Source organism: Brienomyrus brachyistius, chromosome 18 (assembly GCF_023856365.1).
Source record: "Brienomyrus brachyistius isolate T26 chromosome 18, BBRACH_0.4, whole genome shotgun sequence".
NCBI classification, from domain to species: Eukaryota; Metazoa; Chordata; class Actinopteri; order Osteoglossiformes; family Mormyridae; genus Brienomyrus; species Brienomyrus brachyistius.
Window position 1 is genome coordinate 11,834,632 of NC_064550.1, and position 14,134 is coordinate 11,848,765.

At 40.7% G+C, this 14,134-nt stretch overlaps 1 protein-coding gene and 2 non-coding genes across 3 annotated transcripts; 1 reads left to right on the forward strand and 2 right to left on the reverse strand.

Annotated features, from left to right (window-relative positions):
- Window positions 1-669: 669 nt before the first annotated feature.
- On the reverse strand, window positions 670-6,042 carry LOC125713204 (plasminogen activator inhibitor 1-like). Its single transcript, XM_048984164.1, has 8 exons — window positions 5,790-6,042; window positions 4,853-5,077; window positions 3,791-3,985; window positions 3,036-3,234; window positions 2,433-2,533; window positions 1,793-1,879; window positions 1,404-1,487; window positions 670-1,207 (listed from the first exon to the last, which is right to left on the reverse strand). Exons 1-8 carry the CDS (start codon window positions 6,040-6,042, stop codon window positions 1,167-1,169), a joined length of 1,185 nt encoding a protein of 394 aa, XP_048840121.1. The 3' UTR covers window positions 670-1,166.
- A 6,410-nt stretch (window positions 6,043-12,452) lies between these two features.
- Window positions 12,453-12,534, reverse strand: trnas-uga (transfer RNA serine (anticodon UGA)). Its single transcript has one exon. It is a non-coding gene; the product is annotated as a tRNA-Ser (tRNA).
- A 659-nt stretch (window positions 12,535-13,193) lies between these two features.
- trnaa-cgc (transfer RNA alanine (anticodon CGC)) lies at window positions 13,194-13,265 on the forward strand. The gene has a single exon. It is a non-coding gene; the product is annotated as a tRNA-Ala (tRNA).
- Window positions 13,266-14,134: the final 869 nt, after the last annotated feature.

Below are 14,134 nucleotides of genomic sequence, written 5' to 3' on the forward strand. Positions count from 1 at the left end.
GTAAGGATAAAGATTACGTGGTTGTCAGGGCAACCCGTCGTGGAATTTAGCCAGCGTTGTCAAGCATCATCAGTTGAGGAATTAAAACAATAAATTTATCCCTAAACACATCAACAATTCCGCCGTTCATACAGTATAACGCAATATCAGAAAAATCTGGTATTGGTAAGAAAAGGCATGTTTTATGTAGCGCGTGCGATGTATTATTATTTAAAAATTTCTGAGCACTAAAACCTGCAGGAAAATAAATCTGTATGGTTAGAATAAGATAATATTGTGTCATCATAGCAATAAAGGTGAAGTGTCTTTCAGATACAATAGCAGTGATTGCACGAGGGAATTTAGTGTGATTGGGCTTGTTAAATAATCAAATACTAATCCAAAATCTGGCAGCAATTATGGCAATAAGAACAAATATAATTGCAGTAAGAATAGCAAGCAGTTCGTTCTTGAGACTACAGGGGTCATTGTTGGTTCACACAGCCCTATACTTTAATAGTAGCCATTTGTCATTGTAAAGATTTGTGCCCATGCATAATAACATACAAATATGTCGCCAAGAAGAAATAAATAGATTTATTATAAAATATAAAACCTTTGACAAAATTGGAATGTTTAACAAGCATTAAATTGCAAATAAAATAAATAATCAATTAAAATGTTATTTTTTTATGTTATGGTTCTCAAAAGGATATGCATTTTTGAAAGATTAAAAAACACAATACGATAACAAGAACAGGTGAGAAAAGAATAAGCTAAACTGCTTTGAGCTGCCAACTGTCTCCTTCAGCTCAATCCCGGTGTTTCCTCCACATCTTCCCCACATTTTGCATGCATGCAGTTCTTATTATCCTGTGTTTATTGGCATGAGTCTGTCACTGCATCGTATGTACACTTTGAACTTCAACAATTCAAGGATGATCCACTGCATCTATTGCAAAGGCTTGTAGCTCAATGCAAGTGAAGCACGATCCAATACAGAGTGGAGTGATATCAAACCCTTAAAGAGTGAAGTCACCCCCCTTGGAGTGGGGGGGGATTTACCACCTTGGGTAATTTGCCATCCCGACCTTGCCAAGATCTGTCACTACCATCATCCAACAGCATTTTTTTCTGTATTTGAATGTGATAATCAGGTTCTGGGGGGGTGGGTGGGGGTGTTGAGTTCACTGAGGCCGGTTGACCTCACCCATGAACAGGATAGCACCTGGGGGCAGACACACAAACCGCAAATGTTGAAAGACATTCTATGACATTTTCCACGATTTCGTTTTTTTCCGTTTTTTCTTAAGCTGCCAGTGGTCTGATAAGGTCCATGTGACTTAATGCAGGAGGACGACAATAAAGAAAGTGCACAAAATAGATGGAGTGATGACAGAGAAGGAAAATGTTGGCTGACCGACCTGTTGGCATGTGTTGAATGAGAAAAAGGAAAGATCTGTCCAGGGTTATCTCCTGAACAGCCATCCGGGCGAAAAGGATTGCAGCTAAAAGGTGGGAATCATTTTAGAGATGATAATTATTAAGCATGTAGACCTCAAGTAGACCCAGGCATAGCTAAGAGAAGCTTTTAAATATCTCCCTCTGATTGGCTACCTAGCGCTCTGAGTCATCCTGAATAATACAAATCTACGTCACATCGTTGTCTGTGTTCATTGAACCATATAATCGATTGACCCAGAAGTGTCACACTTTCATCACCCCCTCCTCACAAGTGTTTTATTTTCAGGGCTAACATTTTACATTCAGGGTGAGAGCTGAGAATGGGAAGGCTGTGCAAGTGTAACGGTACCTGTGGCTGAGGAACCATCGGTTCCCTCTTCATTCACCTCCACTTTCACTCTCTGCAGCACATTGGACACGTATAGCTTCTCCACAGCTAGGATCAAAAAAGAATCAGGACCCGTTTTCAAAAACATTGCCACAATGTAGAGAATATCTATATTGGGAATGATATGGACAGCTTTCAACAGTCCAAGGGAGAGAGGATTATCTCATTGGGTAATATCTGGAAATATATTTCAGATGGACAAGGGGGTGAGAATAAAATATATTCCTGGTATAGTAATATAGTAATAAGTATAGTATAGTATAGTACAGTATAGTAAAGTAGTAATAAGGTATTAAGGTATATACAACTTTAAGTGTGATGATGACTTTTCTTTCATGAAAATTTGATATCAGTGGAAGACATAATTATTTCCATCCATGTGGCCTGCAGAGCATGCTTAACAATTTTCTTTGTGTGGGATCATCATAATTTGTACATCAATCTAGCTGATGTTGTTAGGATGTAATGCAAGGATATGTGGGAGTGAAATATATTGGTTTAGTCCCACTTAGGGAATATTCCACCTACGTTTACATTCAAACCAGCTTGTTTAGCAGCTGCTGTAACACCAGTGCCCGACTGCAATGCATGTGACACTCACTGGTGATGCGTGAGAAGTCAGCATTCTTCTGGCAGAAGAGATTCCCCAGGCCCTCGCTGGAGAGACTGGCCTTCAGGTCCAACTCAGACTCTATGATGAACCTGCAGACCACAGAAACAGGCACATGCTCAGTTTAATAAGTATACTGTTTACCTTCATACTTACTTTGTGTGACAGAAAAATAATCATACATATAGTTTTATATGATCAATACTCACCAATACTCAATCAGTACTCGCCATTTCAGTTTTTATGGGCACTTCTTAATTTACACTCAATCAAGCTCAAGAGACATCAAAAGAGAAAAGCTACAGTATATACTCCTATACTCATAAATTTTACACTGTCACCACACAACTGCAATTTTGCCCACTGCACTGTGAACTTATAAAGGCTAAAGGAGGTGGTCATCACTTTAACGCACTAAGACAGTACCTATCCCAGCAAAGCCAGTAATATTACCAAGGACTCCTGCACGTGTTCAAGAATATTTTACCCTCAAATGAATGAATGACAACAGTACAATCAGCTAATTAGACAAAAGACATAGATGGACAGAGATACCTATGGATATGAGTTTAATAAGTCTAAGTCTCTCCTCACCTGGGCAGGACTAGCTTCAGAGGGACCTTTTCTAGCTTGGCTCTCCACTCCTGGAGGCTGTGGACTGAAAGCTCCTTGGTCAAGACTGAGAGCGGGACATGCTGAACAACGGGAGCTACCAGCAACATACTGAGGTTGCCCCGTGCGTAGGGCAACTCCACCACATTGTACTCCACACTGGCTGCAGTAACAAAGCGACCTGAGGGGAGAAGAGTCTTTTTGAAATCACTTCCACCAGTGGAAGTGGTCTGGTATTGTATGCTTCCCTGGCCACCAAGGAAGAGTTATCTGTTTGACTAGTTATTAATCCCCTACAGTCTTGTACTGGATTTATGGTTGGAAGATAGGTGGATAGATGAATGGATAGATGGATGGATGGACAGATTGATGGATAGATAGATGGATGCACAGATGAATGGATAGATGAATAGTTAATAGTTAACACTTCCCTTTTGGCATGGTATCGAGATATTAAGCAGTATTTGGATTATCAGTATTTCCTGTAGTTTTCGTTTTTAGCTATGCACAGACGTCACAGGAGATTTCAAATGATGAATGACAATCCTGATAGGATAGATCATTAGGTGTTTAAATCACTCTGCGTAATCAAAATAATTGCACCTGCTGCTTAAACAATGCTTGATTAATCAGGGTTCATTTTCTCTCAGTCGCTTGTTTTTTTCTTCCTCGATCTTTCTCTCATCCCCCCCCACCCCACACACACGCACTTCTTTCCAACTTTATTGTTCTCTCACCGCAATAATGACGCCGGATATTTTTCATCATGGGCACAACAACAGAACTTCCATCGGAAGAGAGAAAAGGTTGCTCCTGAGTCAACTTGGGATCAAAGGGAAACTTCCAGAGCCCCTTGAAGTTCATGGCATTCAGCAGCACCAGGCGGCTGTCCTTGGTGAAGATGCCAGGCTGCAGAAAAGCAGGAATTGTCCCTGCGAGAGGGGAGGATGACACAGGAAGTGAGGGATCAGTTGTCAGAGAGTGGCTTACACAGAACAGAGAGGACACTTAGTCTCACAGGAAGGGTATGTCTTTGCAACAGCTCATGGGAGTTTTACTTACACAAAAGTTGAGGGTAGAACAAAAAATGATTGGTTCAGAGATCCAAATCAAATTATAGAGGAGATGGGTCCAAGGAACTAGAGGAGGCAGAACCAACCAATCAGATGTTTTGGTCCTACCTTTTCTAGTTGCTTAGACCCACCTCCTCTACAATCTGATTGGTTATTTCTCTGAACTAATCAGAACATGTCCCTGGCAACTAAGAACACTTTTGTGTAAATAACTCCCACAAGCTCTAAAACACTGTTTTATACAGAAATTGACAAAATAATCTCTATGGCAAGTCTTGTCAAATTACATACACCTGGATAATTATCACTGAATTCTACAGCAAACGATCACCAACATTATTTACAGTTTGAGCTACTTTTTGCAAGTACTGAGCAACAGTAAAAATACTGGGGGGGCTAATCACCCTAGGTATATTTTGCCTACCAGGTAGTTTTTGGTCTGATTGTTATAATCGTCTATGAAGGAAGATTGACCAGCCCATCGTGATTGACTGGTTGCCGACCATTGCTCTATAGGAACACATAGACTGTTCCAAACTAAAAAAACAAAGTATTTAGCTTTTGTTGGGAAATCTTCTGCGGGTGCATGACAAATATTCATTGATCTGTGTCATGAAGTGCAAGTATACTTGCATCTCAAAGGATTTTCATTGTATGACGTAAAATATATCACAGCATAGACACGGTTGCCTGACACATGGCGGGAGTAGGGGTGTCCATTCTCACCTTCAGTCTGCTCTGAGACCCAGCTGTTGACAAATGAGAGAGCCTCGTCTGGCCTAGAAAAGTCCAGTGGCAGGGGGCTACTCTGGAAACCCTTATCAAGGGCCCAAAGGAAGCCCTCCTGCAGAACCATGTCTTGTTCTACCAGCATTATGCTGGCCATCTGAACCACCTGTTCACTGGAGAGCTCAACATGCAGGAGATGTTGTTTTTGGAGGGACATAGGATCTGATGGTTGTTGTGAAGGGAAGAGTTGGAATAAGTGAGAAGTGACATAGAAATAAATTGAGAAAAAAGATGTTTACATTGGGCGGTTTGAAGTGGGTGTTTTTTCAGTGAGATCTGTTTCTTTTTAAATAAGTGACCAAGACGCATTTATCTGCTGGTCTATGTCCTGCTCAATCTGCAGGTTTGCCTGTGGGATTTACACAACTGCAATTCTGGCACATCTGCAACAGCATGTAGTTACTGTAGGCAGCATTGTCTAGTGTATTAAAGCCCAAAATCAGAACAATAATGACATTATCCTAATAGTGAAAATCATTAAACAGCTGCATTTGAGATAAAAGACAGTGAAAAATAACAATCAACCACATTTATGACTCATTATAACTAACTTTTTATATATAAGTTGTGGCAAGGATATGAATATTCATGAGCAATGACACCTACATCACTTCCTAACAATACATGCAAAACTGTTGTAACTTTGCATGAAACTCTGTAATAATTCTTTCATCCGTACATTTTTAATAAATGGTTATCTAGTCCGTTACTTGGACCTTGGTTCGCATACATTTGGCAACACATGGGAAGCCAATCTATCACACAAGTTTTCTTGTTAAATATAAATGTGCATTGAGCCTTAATCTTAATCTTTACAGAACCTTGTCAACACAGCCTTTCCTAAGAGCGTACAGGGGTCCTTAGGTGTCCTCACCTTGAAGAGAGTAGCCCAACCTGGAGGTCAGTGTTGTCAATGTCTCACCGGAAGAACCTAGCTGTAGTATTCCCAGAACAGAGGACACTCCATAGGGTGAAAATACCAGGTTCTGCTTCGGGGGGTTAGAATAGGAACCAGGCACCAGTCTGGAGTAGATCTGCAGGCCAAAATCTACCTGGCTGTCCAGCATACTGATGTAAAGTCCCCGCACACACAGGCTGAGGCACAGTAAGATGTAGACACACTGCATTCTGGGAAGAGGTGGGATGTAGGGAAACAGCAATGGGATCAGGAAAGACGTATTATATGTTTGATTTTTAATTTAGTCTGTTTTTATATAGCAAAAATCCCCATAAATGGACTGATTTATGAGGTAGTTAAAAATGGTTTAAACAAAAAAAATAAATCAAAGTATTGCTAGGCCAAGTGCTTGCTGGAGATGATTGAGGGGAAGAGGCAAACAGGAACCGTCAGATATGCTGCCTGTTCCCCAGCAGCCCTTCTTTTTCATGCAGGTCCATCATTGTTATCTTTAATCAGCTGATTATTGTGCATGTCGAGATCACAGCATAGCTTAAGGCCAATAACTGAAACATGGAACAAAATACGGAATTTCAGGACGGAAAGTAACCGTGGGTAATGAAACACAGAGAGTGCAATTTACCTTTCAAAGCTGAGCAGATGGAAGATCTGTACCCTTCTGACTTTGAGATTCTGGCTCCAGAATATTTTCCAACCTTATATAGAAGCTGAAAAACACTCCCCACGACTGCCCACCCCCCCCCCCCCCCCCCACACACACACACACACACAGGGTACTCAAACATAAATACGACAGCAGTGATATTATGACTTTGAAGTCAACTTATTGTACATGTAATCATGCAGACACTAGCATTATCTGACTGGGTCGCACACACACAGACAGTGGGTTCTGTTGGCCACTGAGAGGTGTCCTATTTTCCACTCTCCCCTGGCTGTCTCTGGCGTACGTGCAGATAAACATGCTGACTCATCACTGCCCTCGTAGCCCAATCTTTCACCCCCTGAACCCCAATCCCACAGGACCGATCCTGCCTCAGGGCCACCTGACAGCTCTCTGAGGTCTTGACTGGCCATACTATTGTTTGACAATAAAACACCGGGGTGCTATGCTGTAAATAGTATGTATCTCTGTGATTGGTTATGAAAAGCTATGAAAACCAATCCTGACCAACACTCATGGATGCGATCCAGGCTTCAGTGAAGGACCTGTCTGGTTGCGCATAGCCCTTACTGTCTTTCCTGGAGATCATTATGCTTATACAGAGACAGAAACCTGCGCATCTCAATCACAGAGATAATCTGTTGCTGGCCATTGCACTCATATATACAGGTATACAAGAAAACCTAAGAGCGTCTCTTACAATACCATGTGGAAAAATATTTTCAAAATGTGTGATCTTAAGGTTGTGGATCTAGTGTGATTTACCTTGGCTATACTTCTCAAATATACTGTGTATAAACAGGACACAGTGTACAGTTAGCTGTATAATAATCTGGGATAAAAAGAATATATATTGGTTTACGTGATAAACCTGAAAAATGATTAAAAGAAGAAAATAAGATCCATTAGTTCCGTGAGCATAAGACAACTTGTTCTCAGAACAGGCGTGGATACCATGTATCTGTCAACGATAAGGCAGAGGATGAGGGTCAGGTCATCAAGTGTTTTCAGGAAGTTACAGTGAGGGATGTTGGACAACTGTACGAATGTTCCATCTTCTTTCATCACCATGGTGATTGGTAAAAGGAAAGTACTGAAGGTGTAGGGGAGAAAGCTCTCTTAGCTTTGAAAATGGTGTATCTTCTATTATAATTTATCCAAATCAGTCATTTTTAAATTCATTTTTGCAGGTCGATACGTTTACTGTAAAACACACTGACAATCAAGTCAAAAGCAACAGTACCCTTGGGTTCTTGTGCTTAGCCAGTCTGCATTCATTTACATTTTGGTAGGTATATATTCCTTTACGTTTCTACTTTATTTGTGTTTATTGAGTGTATTTCCCATTTCTCATTTTTTTCACTTCATTGATTTCAAAATAGATAATGTGCAATACTCTGTTGACACCAGAAAGGCCTTTGGAACAGAGCAGCCACCGGGTAACAAATTCTTTTTATGTGTATGAATTTAGAACATCTGCTCTGTTGTTTATCGGAACAGGCACAGAAATTGACTCTGGAACCCTGAACACAGATCTCTCCGTTACCATGGGCAACAGATACGGAACGCTCCAGAAAAAGTAAGAAATAAAAAAAGAACCAAAAGGGAATTAAACACTGCAATTTGCACAAACAGTTTTTGTGCTGTGACAGAACTTGAGTTGCTCAAGTATTAGATGCACGGTAACATCTATGACAGGCTGCAGCTCACTGAAGAGCACTGTGACATTTTCACCCCCAGCCTTTCCTGCAGGTGCGAGTCCTTTGATTTATGGCACAAACCTTTTGTGCTCAGTTTCTGTGCTTGTTTATGGCTCTTCGGGTGATATAATGCATGGTTACACTTATAGTTTAAGACGCACCTCAAAGCACAGATCAATACCTGTAACCCAGGTGAAATTTACCAATGCAGGGAATCTAGACCGTATGCCAAGAAATGTTTGTACTTCAAACTAAATTTTTCGTCATTCAAGGTTTTTGAGATATTTGACTTCGATTCGTCTACACGCCAAACTAAATATTTGAATAGCATTAGTTCTGCTTATCTGAGAACTAGTTCACAGTTTGTTATTTGATTTTGTTCCACTAGGAGAAATTCTAACATCAAGCAGGTAATAAACTTTTTTTCCCACAACTACTTTTCACAAGATCTTTCAAGTGTCATGGGAGCTGAGGGTAGATTGGATCAGATACAGGTAATGTGGAGGATCAAAATGATGAGAGAGAGGTAAGTTTGTGCGCATTTGTCTGGCAGATGCTTTTGTTTACAGTTGCAGTGAGATTTGTATTACTGCTTAAATACTGAATAATGTTACTGCATGAGGCACTGAGCTGAGGAAGGGGGAAACACAAAAACATTTTCCCCAAATACCCACAACACAGGAGGGAAAAGAACAGCATACGCAAGACATGCGGGGCCGGTCAATCTTATAGGCAACATAAGGTGCCACCTTTTGAGGGGGTGCCAACTTGCCAGCCAATTCCATTTCACCTTAAGTGGGGAGCGCCAGCGGTCAAACTTGCCTGAGGCTCCGCATCGGCTAGGACCAGTACTGAAGACGTGCATCGCTTAACGACAAGGAGCAGAGTATACTTACATACTATGCGTAACATGGCACACTACTTTATGGTAAACTTTATTTATAATTAGAAAGTAAAATAACGATAAATAGTACAGTAAATACATAGTATACATAAGTATAGTAAATACAAAAACCAGTAACATAGTTGTTTATTATCATTACAAAGTATTACGCAATCTGTGATAGGTTGGAGTCCCATCCTGGGTTTTCCCTGCCTTGCACAGGATAGGCTCCAGTCCCTCCCTCCCCCCCTCCATGACCCTGAATAGGACAAGCGGTTACAGCAAATGGATGGATGGAAGCATTACAGTATGTACTGTACAAAACTGTATGCGCTATTCATTTATATGACTGGCAGTGCACTAGGTTTCTTTACACCATCATCACCACAAACCCGTGAGTAATCCGTTGCCCTACGACGTTACGGTGGCTTTCAGCTCCATTATGATCTATAGTATAATGGGACCACTGTCGTGTATGTGCTCTGTTGTTGACCGAAACGTCATGGGATCCATTGTTATGAATGAGCTCTTGGCACAAGTCATTAAACAACATAATTGACTTATGGAAAGCTTCTCCCTTCTATCTGCCAGATCCAGATAGTCACCGTTCCCTGCAAGTTCAGCAGTTTCATATCATTTACATTTAAGTCTGTTTATGATTTTGTCCAAAGCAACGTACAAGTCAGTGCAGTAAACTTCAAACTATAAATAAAGGAAACTTTGCACTGCTTAAATGCAGCACTGCACAACATGAAAGCACTATATGTTGGGCCAGAGGTAGAACAGTGTCTCAGGGCCAGGTTGGGTTACCATAGCAATTGATGTGCCTATAGAAACATTATTAAACTCCAGCTGGCCCTGATTACACTAAGTACCTTGTTAAAAACAAAATAGGGTTAGCTAGGCACTTGTGAGGAATAAGAAGAAAGTAAGAAGTGTGTTTAGGTGTGTGTGCTTGGGTATGTTTGGGAAGTGCCAGAAACCAAATATAGTGGGAAATAATGTCTTCGAAATTAGTTTCTCCGTTCAATATGTGTGATACAGCTAATGAGACTGCATGTTGTTCTCATTGCCAAGGCTGTCTGGTTGTGATATTACTTGCATGATATAAACCTTTTCATTTCATAATCTTTGTCCTTGTGTTTTTTCTTTGCTAATGTGAAATGTATGGTGTCTACCATCAAGTTTCCATCCCTGCTGGGCGTAGAGTTTACAAATTCTTACATAAACAGCAAGGTATGCACCCCAATGCCATTTGCTTTGTACTGTTAGCTATATACTAGAAAATAATCACAATGCCTGGTTCATGATATCTGTCTTTCTTTGATCTCGGTCCCACTGTGATTCTGATCTTAAGCAAAGAGCCTTTCTAAGGTACTGGACAAAAAGGAAGGTACAGTTTTGGTCTTCTACTTTCAATTTACTACTACTAAAAAAATTGCACACATTTTCTATTCTTTATCGTATTCAGATTTTTATAAATCCAGTAAACACCATGCAACGCGTATTTTGGTTTTCTGAAACGAGAAAGATTTTCTTGTGACAAGTATAGTAAGATCTGACTAAATAACCAGCAGGATATTAGCTAAATTAGCCAGGGTACGTATTGTATGAGGTCCGAAATTGTGCTTAGCTTAGTGGATTTCCGTGTATTTCTTTTTATTCGAGTACGGCTGCTCAAAGAACTGAGATGTACATAAGAAAAATGCATTTTTAAAAATTATGAATATTGTAAGGATACGGGACCATATATTTCGTAAGCTATAAGCAAATAGGAACACTTTTGATCACGATTTGGCAATGCAGGAGCTCGGAACCCCAACAAGGAAGGTTGACTTGCTTGGGAAACTGTCGTTTGCGGAACGCGGTATACGTGGGCACCGTACTGTGAAACGGCTTATTCCTAAACCTACTTTGATTACCTGGCAATAAAATACCAGCATATACTTACATGGCACACTATACATCATTCCCTTGCATCACATTCAGTAAAATGTAGATCTTATTTTATGGATCATCGACCTTTTTGTCTTACTTCAGTGGACACCAAAACTACCCTGTTGTTTCTCACGACAAAAAAAAAAGCTGCGCTTACTTTTCGCAGGACCCGTTTTATTTTCGTGTTCTGGGGTTTTTGCCCAACTGGAATCTTTAAAGAGCGACGATTATTTTCTCTGCTATTATTACCATTATTTCGCAGAGCGTGAAGTGGGAGCGCAAATCAATCCGACGGTTTCCACGGTGACGCAAGGAGCGCAACGGACAACCATGAAGAGAATATGTATAATAACCTACATAAAAATCACGAAAAGAACAGAAAATTGATCGCCGAAGGGTTTTAATGTTACAAATCACATCCAGTACACTGTTATATGTGTATATCATACTCGTGACTCATCTCAAGTTCTCTCTGCAGCTGTTTTGTAGTTCACACCAGGGTTTACGTGGCGAGAAGCATTAACTTTTTATGTAATCTAAAAACATAACAACACATAGGAGTAGCGCAATGCACTTCTATATATTTCTGAGAAATCATCCTCTCGCCCCAGGCACCTACACTTACTTCCATGCCACAAGGGCCTCCTTCGCTTGTCTCACTTCATTGTAAAAGGGTGATGTACCCCTGAGTTAATGGCGTGCAGCAATGCGGCTACGTTCTCATCTTTAAAAATGTAACCCTTTTTGTCTCATTTGGTTTTGGGGTATAATTAAAAAATATGCTATTGTATTCTGGGTTCGATTATAGTATTCACGAAGTCCAAAGCTTTGACCTAAGAAAAACTTACGTTTTTTTCTTTTTTTTCAAAGCAACGCTAAAAGACGTTTGTTTCTCATTGATATTTGGCTCCATCTTGTGCCTGAAATAGAAACTGGAAAGATTTCAGCTGCCGTCAGAAAATATTGGACAACTAGTCGAATATACGCGGAAAGATCCGTCAATGTTTTTTGTCTGTGCACTGGTTATAGGCCAGAGGGATTTCGAAGCTTGTACTAAATTCTTTCTTTAAAAATCTGACGGCCTTTATCTTAAATTTATAAAGAGATTTCTGAGGATGTATTGTACTCATAAGAAAGCAAACGACGAATATTTTCTTTTTAGTGTCCCTTAATTAAGTACCGCACCATATTCTGTCAAATAGATCTACTTAATGATAAGTAGCCAAGTGATTGATTAAGCAATAGAATTGGTCCACTTAGGCGTACGTATTTTCAGAATTAGAATAGCACCTTTAACTAGAAAGATATGTGGATTGAGAAAGTTCATAACTAAGACAAAGGACCAAAGCGGTCGACATGTACACAGTAACGTCCAGCAGGTTCAGAATTCAATGTTTATGGCATTGACTTCAAATAAGCAAAAAATCGACATACGCTGCGAGCAGGGTTCGAACCTGCGCGGGGAGACCCCATTGGATTTCAAGTCCAACGCCTTAACCACTCGGCCATCGCAGCTGAAGCTACCACAATACGTATGTTTGTGCCATTAAAAATGTAATATTTGAAATAACTTTCTTTTTATAAAGTAAAAATGCGCTGAAGCATTAGAGAAGGAAAATTCATCGTCCTAAGGATGTTTACAGTGAAACAGAGATCCCGAAGTCTGTTCCCAAAAGTCACAACCACCTAAGCACAAGCTTACGTTTCCCTCTTGGTGAAATGAACTACATCCGGTAATCAGACTCATCGGTTTCAGAAACATCTCTATTAGCTTAATCCCACTCCATGTTCCCTACATGCGTTGATTAAATGTTTGTTTTCTGGTTATTGTTTTTGTTTAGAAGATGCCGTTTTAAGTCATGCTCAGGTTTTGGCATTCATTAGAAATAGCTGAGCTGCAATGATGCCTGGTCGACTCCTTATAATGTGCTATTTGCCTCACTTCTTCGTCACGTTGGACAAAATCTACCAAAAATGTATTTTAAAATATGTATAAATGAATGTGGACTGGTTTGACTGTTAAATTAACAAATTAGCACATTTCTCAGTATCTGGTTTGGAGTTTCTTATTTAGAACCAGTTAAAAAGAATGGACAATTTTTATGCTTCTGCATTAATTCCAGTGCCTTAATAGTGGTATACGACCAGTGAGGAAGTGATGCAGGGGCGGGTGTGGGGATGTAGCTCAGTGGTAGAGCGCATGCTTCGCATGTATGAGGCCCCGGGTTCAATCCCCGGCATCTCCATTCGGATTTTGTCCACTTTCGTTTAAAGCTGGTTCACTTCTCATCACTTCATGGAGTAATGCCGATAGCATTGAAACTGACCGAGTTACTAAATTGCCCATAGGAGTGAATGATGTGTGAATGTCCTGGCCCCCCATCCTGGGTCCCTGCCTTGTGCCCATTGCTTCCGGGATAGGCTCCGGACGCCCCGCGACCCAGTAGGATAAGCGGTTTGGAAAATGGATGGATGGATGAATGGATTAGAAAGAATGTCCTTGCCAAAAAGTTGCATGCACATCGTGAGGCGTGCCAATTTGAGGTTTACACGATCTATTTGCTCTAAAGAAATCATGCAATGAGACGATTCTGTCGTGACTTGCTCGTCCGATCCTCGTGTGTGCCACACCCCCTCATTAACCGCGTTTGCTGAGCCGGTTATGATCACTTGTTTCCTGTTATTTTCGGCTTGTCTTGCGTGTTTCAGTCCGCGTTCAAGTCACTTTCCCCAGGTTCGTCGCCGTCTGCCCTGTGTTCCTCCCAATAAAACCACGTATCCTGCACCCTTGCCTGCCAGCCTCGTCCTTATCCGCTGCCCGCATGTTCGCCGACCAGCGATCATAACAGATTCCTTTCTCACAAGTGTAAATTTGGGTTTGAGCATGTCCCTGACAATATTGTACGAGTACCGTGTGTGTTTAGAGGGATGGGGGATTTGGGGCCCGTATCATGAATTTCTTTCTTAGCTGGACAACTTGTCAGGTTTAGTAGGGGTGTAGTCAATGCATGTAAACGCTGTTTATGCATTTTAATAGCAAAACTCACCTTTTTTATGATAGTTTACTCGCTTGTCATTATGCATTTTAAAAACTTTAAGTCAAAAATATACCACG

Coding starts and splice junctions, on each gene's coding strand:
- LOC125713204 (XM_048984164.1), bottom strand. CDS start 6,042: ATGCAGTGTGTCTACATCTTACTGTGCCTCAGCCTGTGTGTGCGGGGA. Junction 1,880..2,432: donor TGACTTCTCACGCATCACCA/GTGAGTGTCACA, acceptor TTTTGATCCTAG/CTGTGGAGAAGCTATACGTG. Junction 1,488..1,792: donor CGATGGTTCCTCAGCCACAG/GTACCGTTACAC, acceptor CCCACCTTTTAG/CTGCAATCCTTTTCGCCCGG.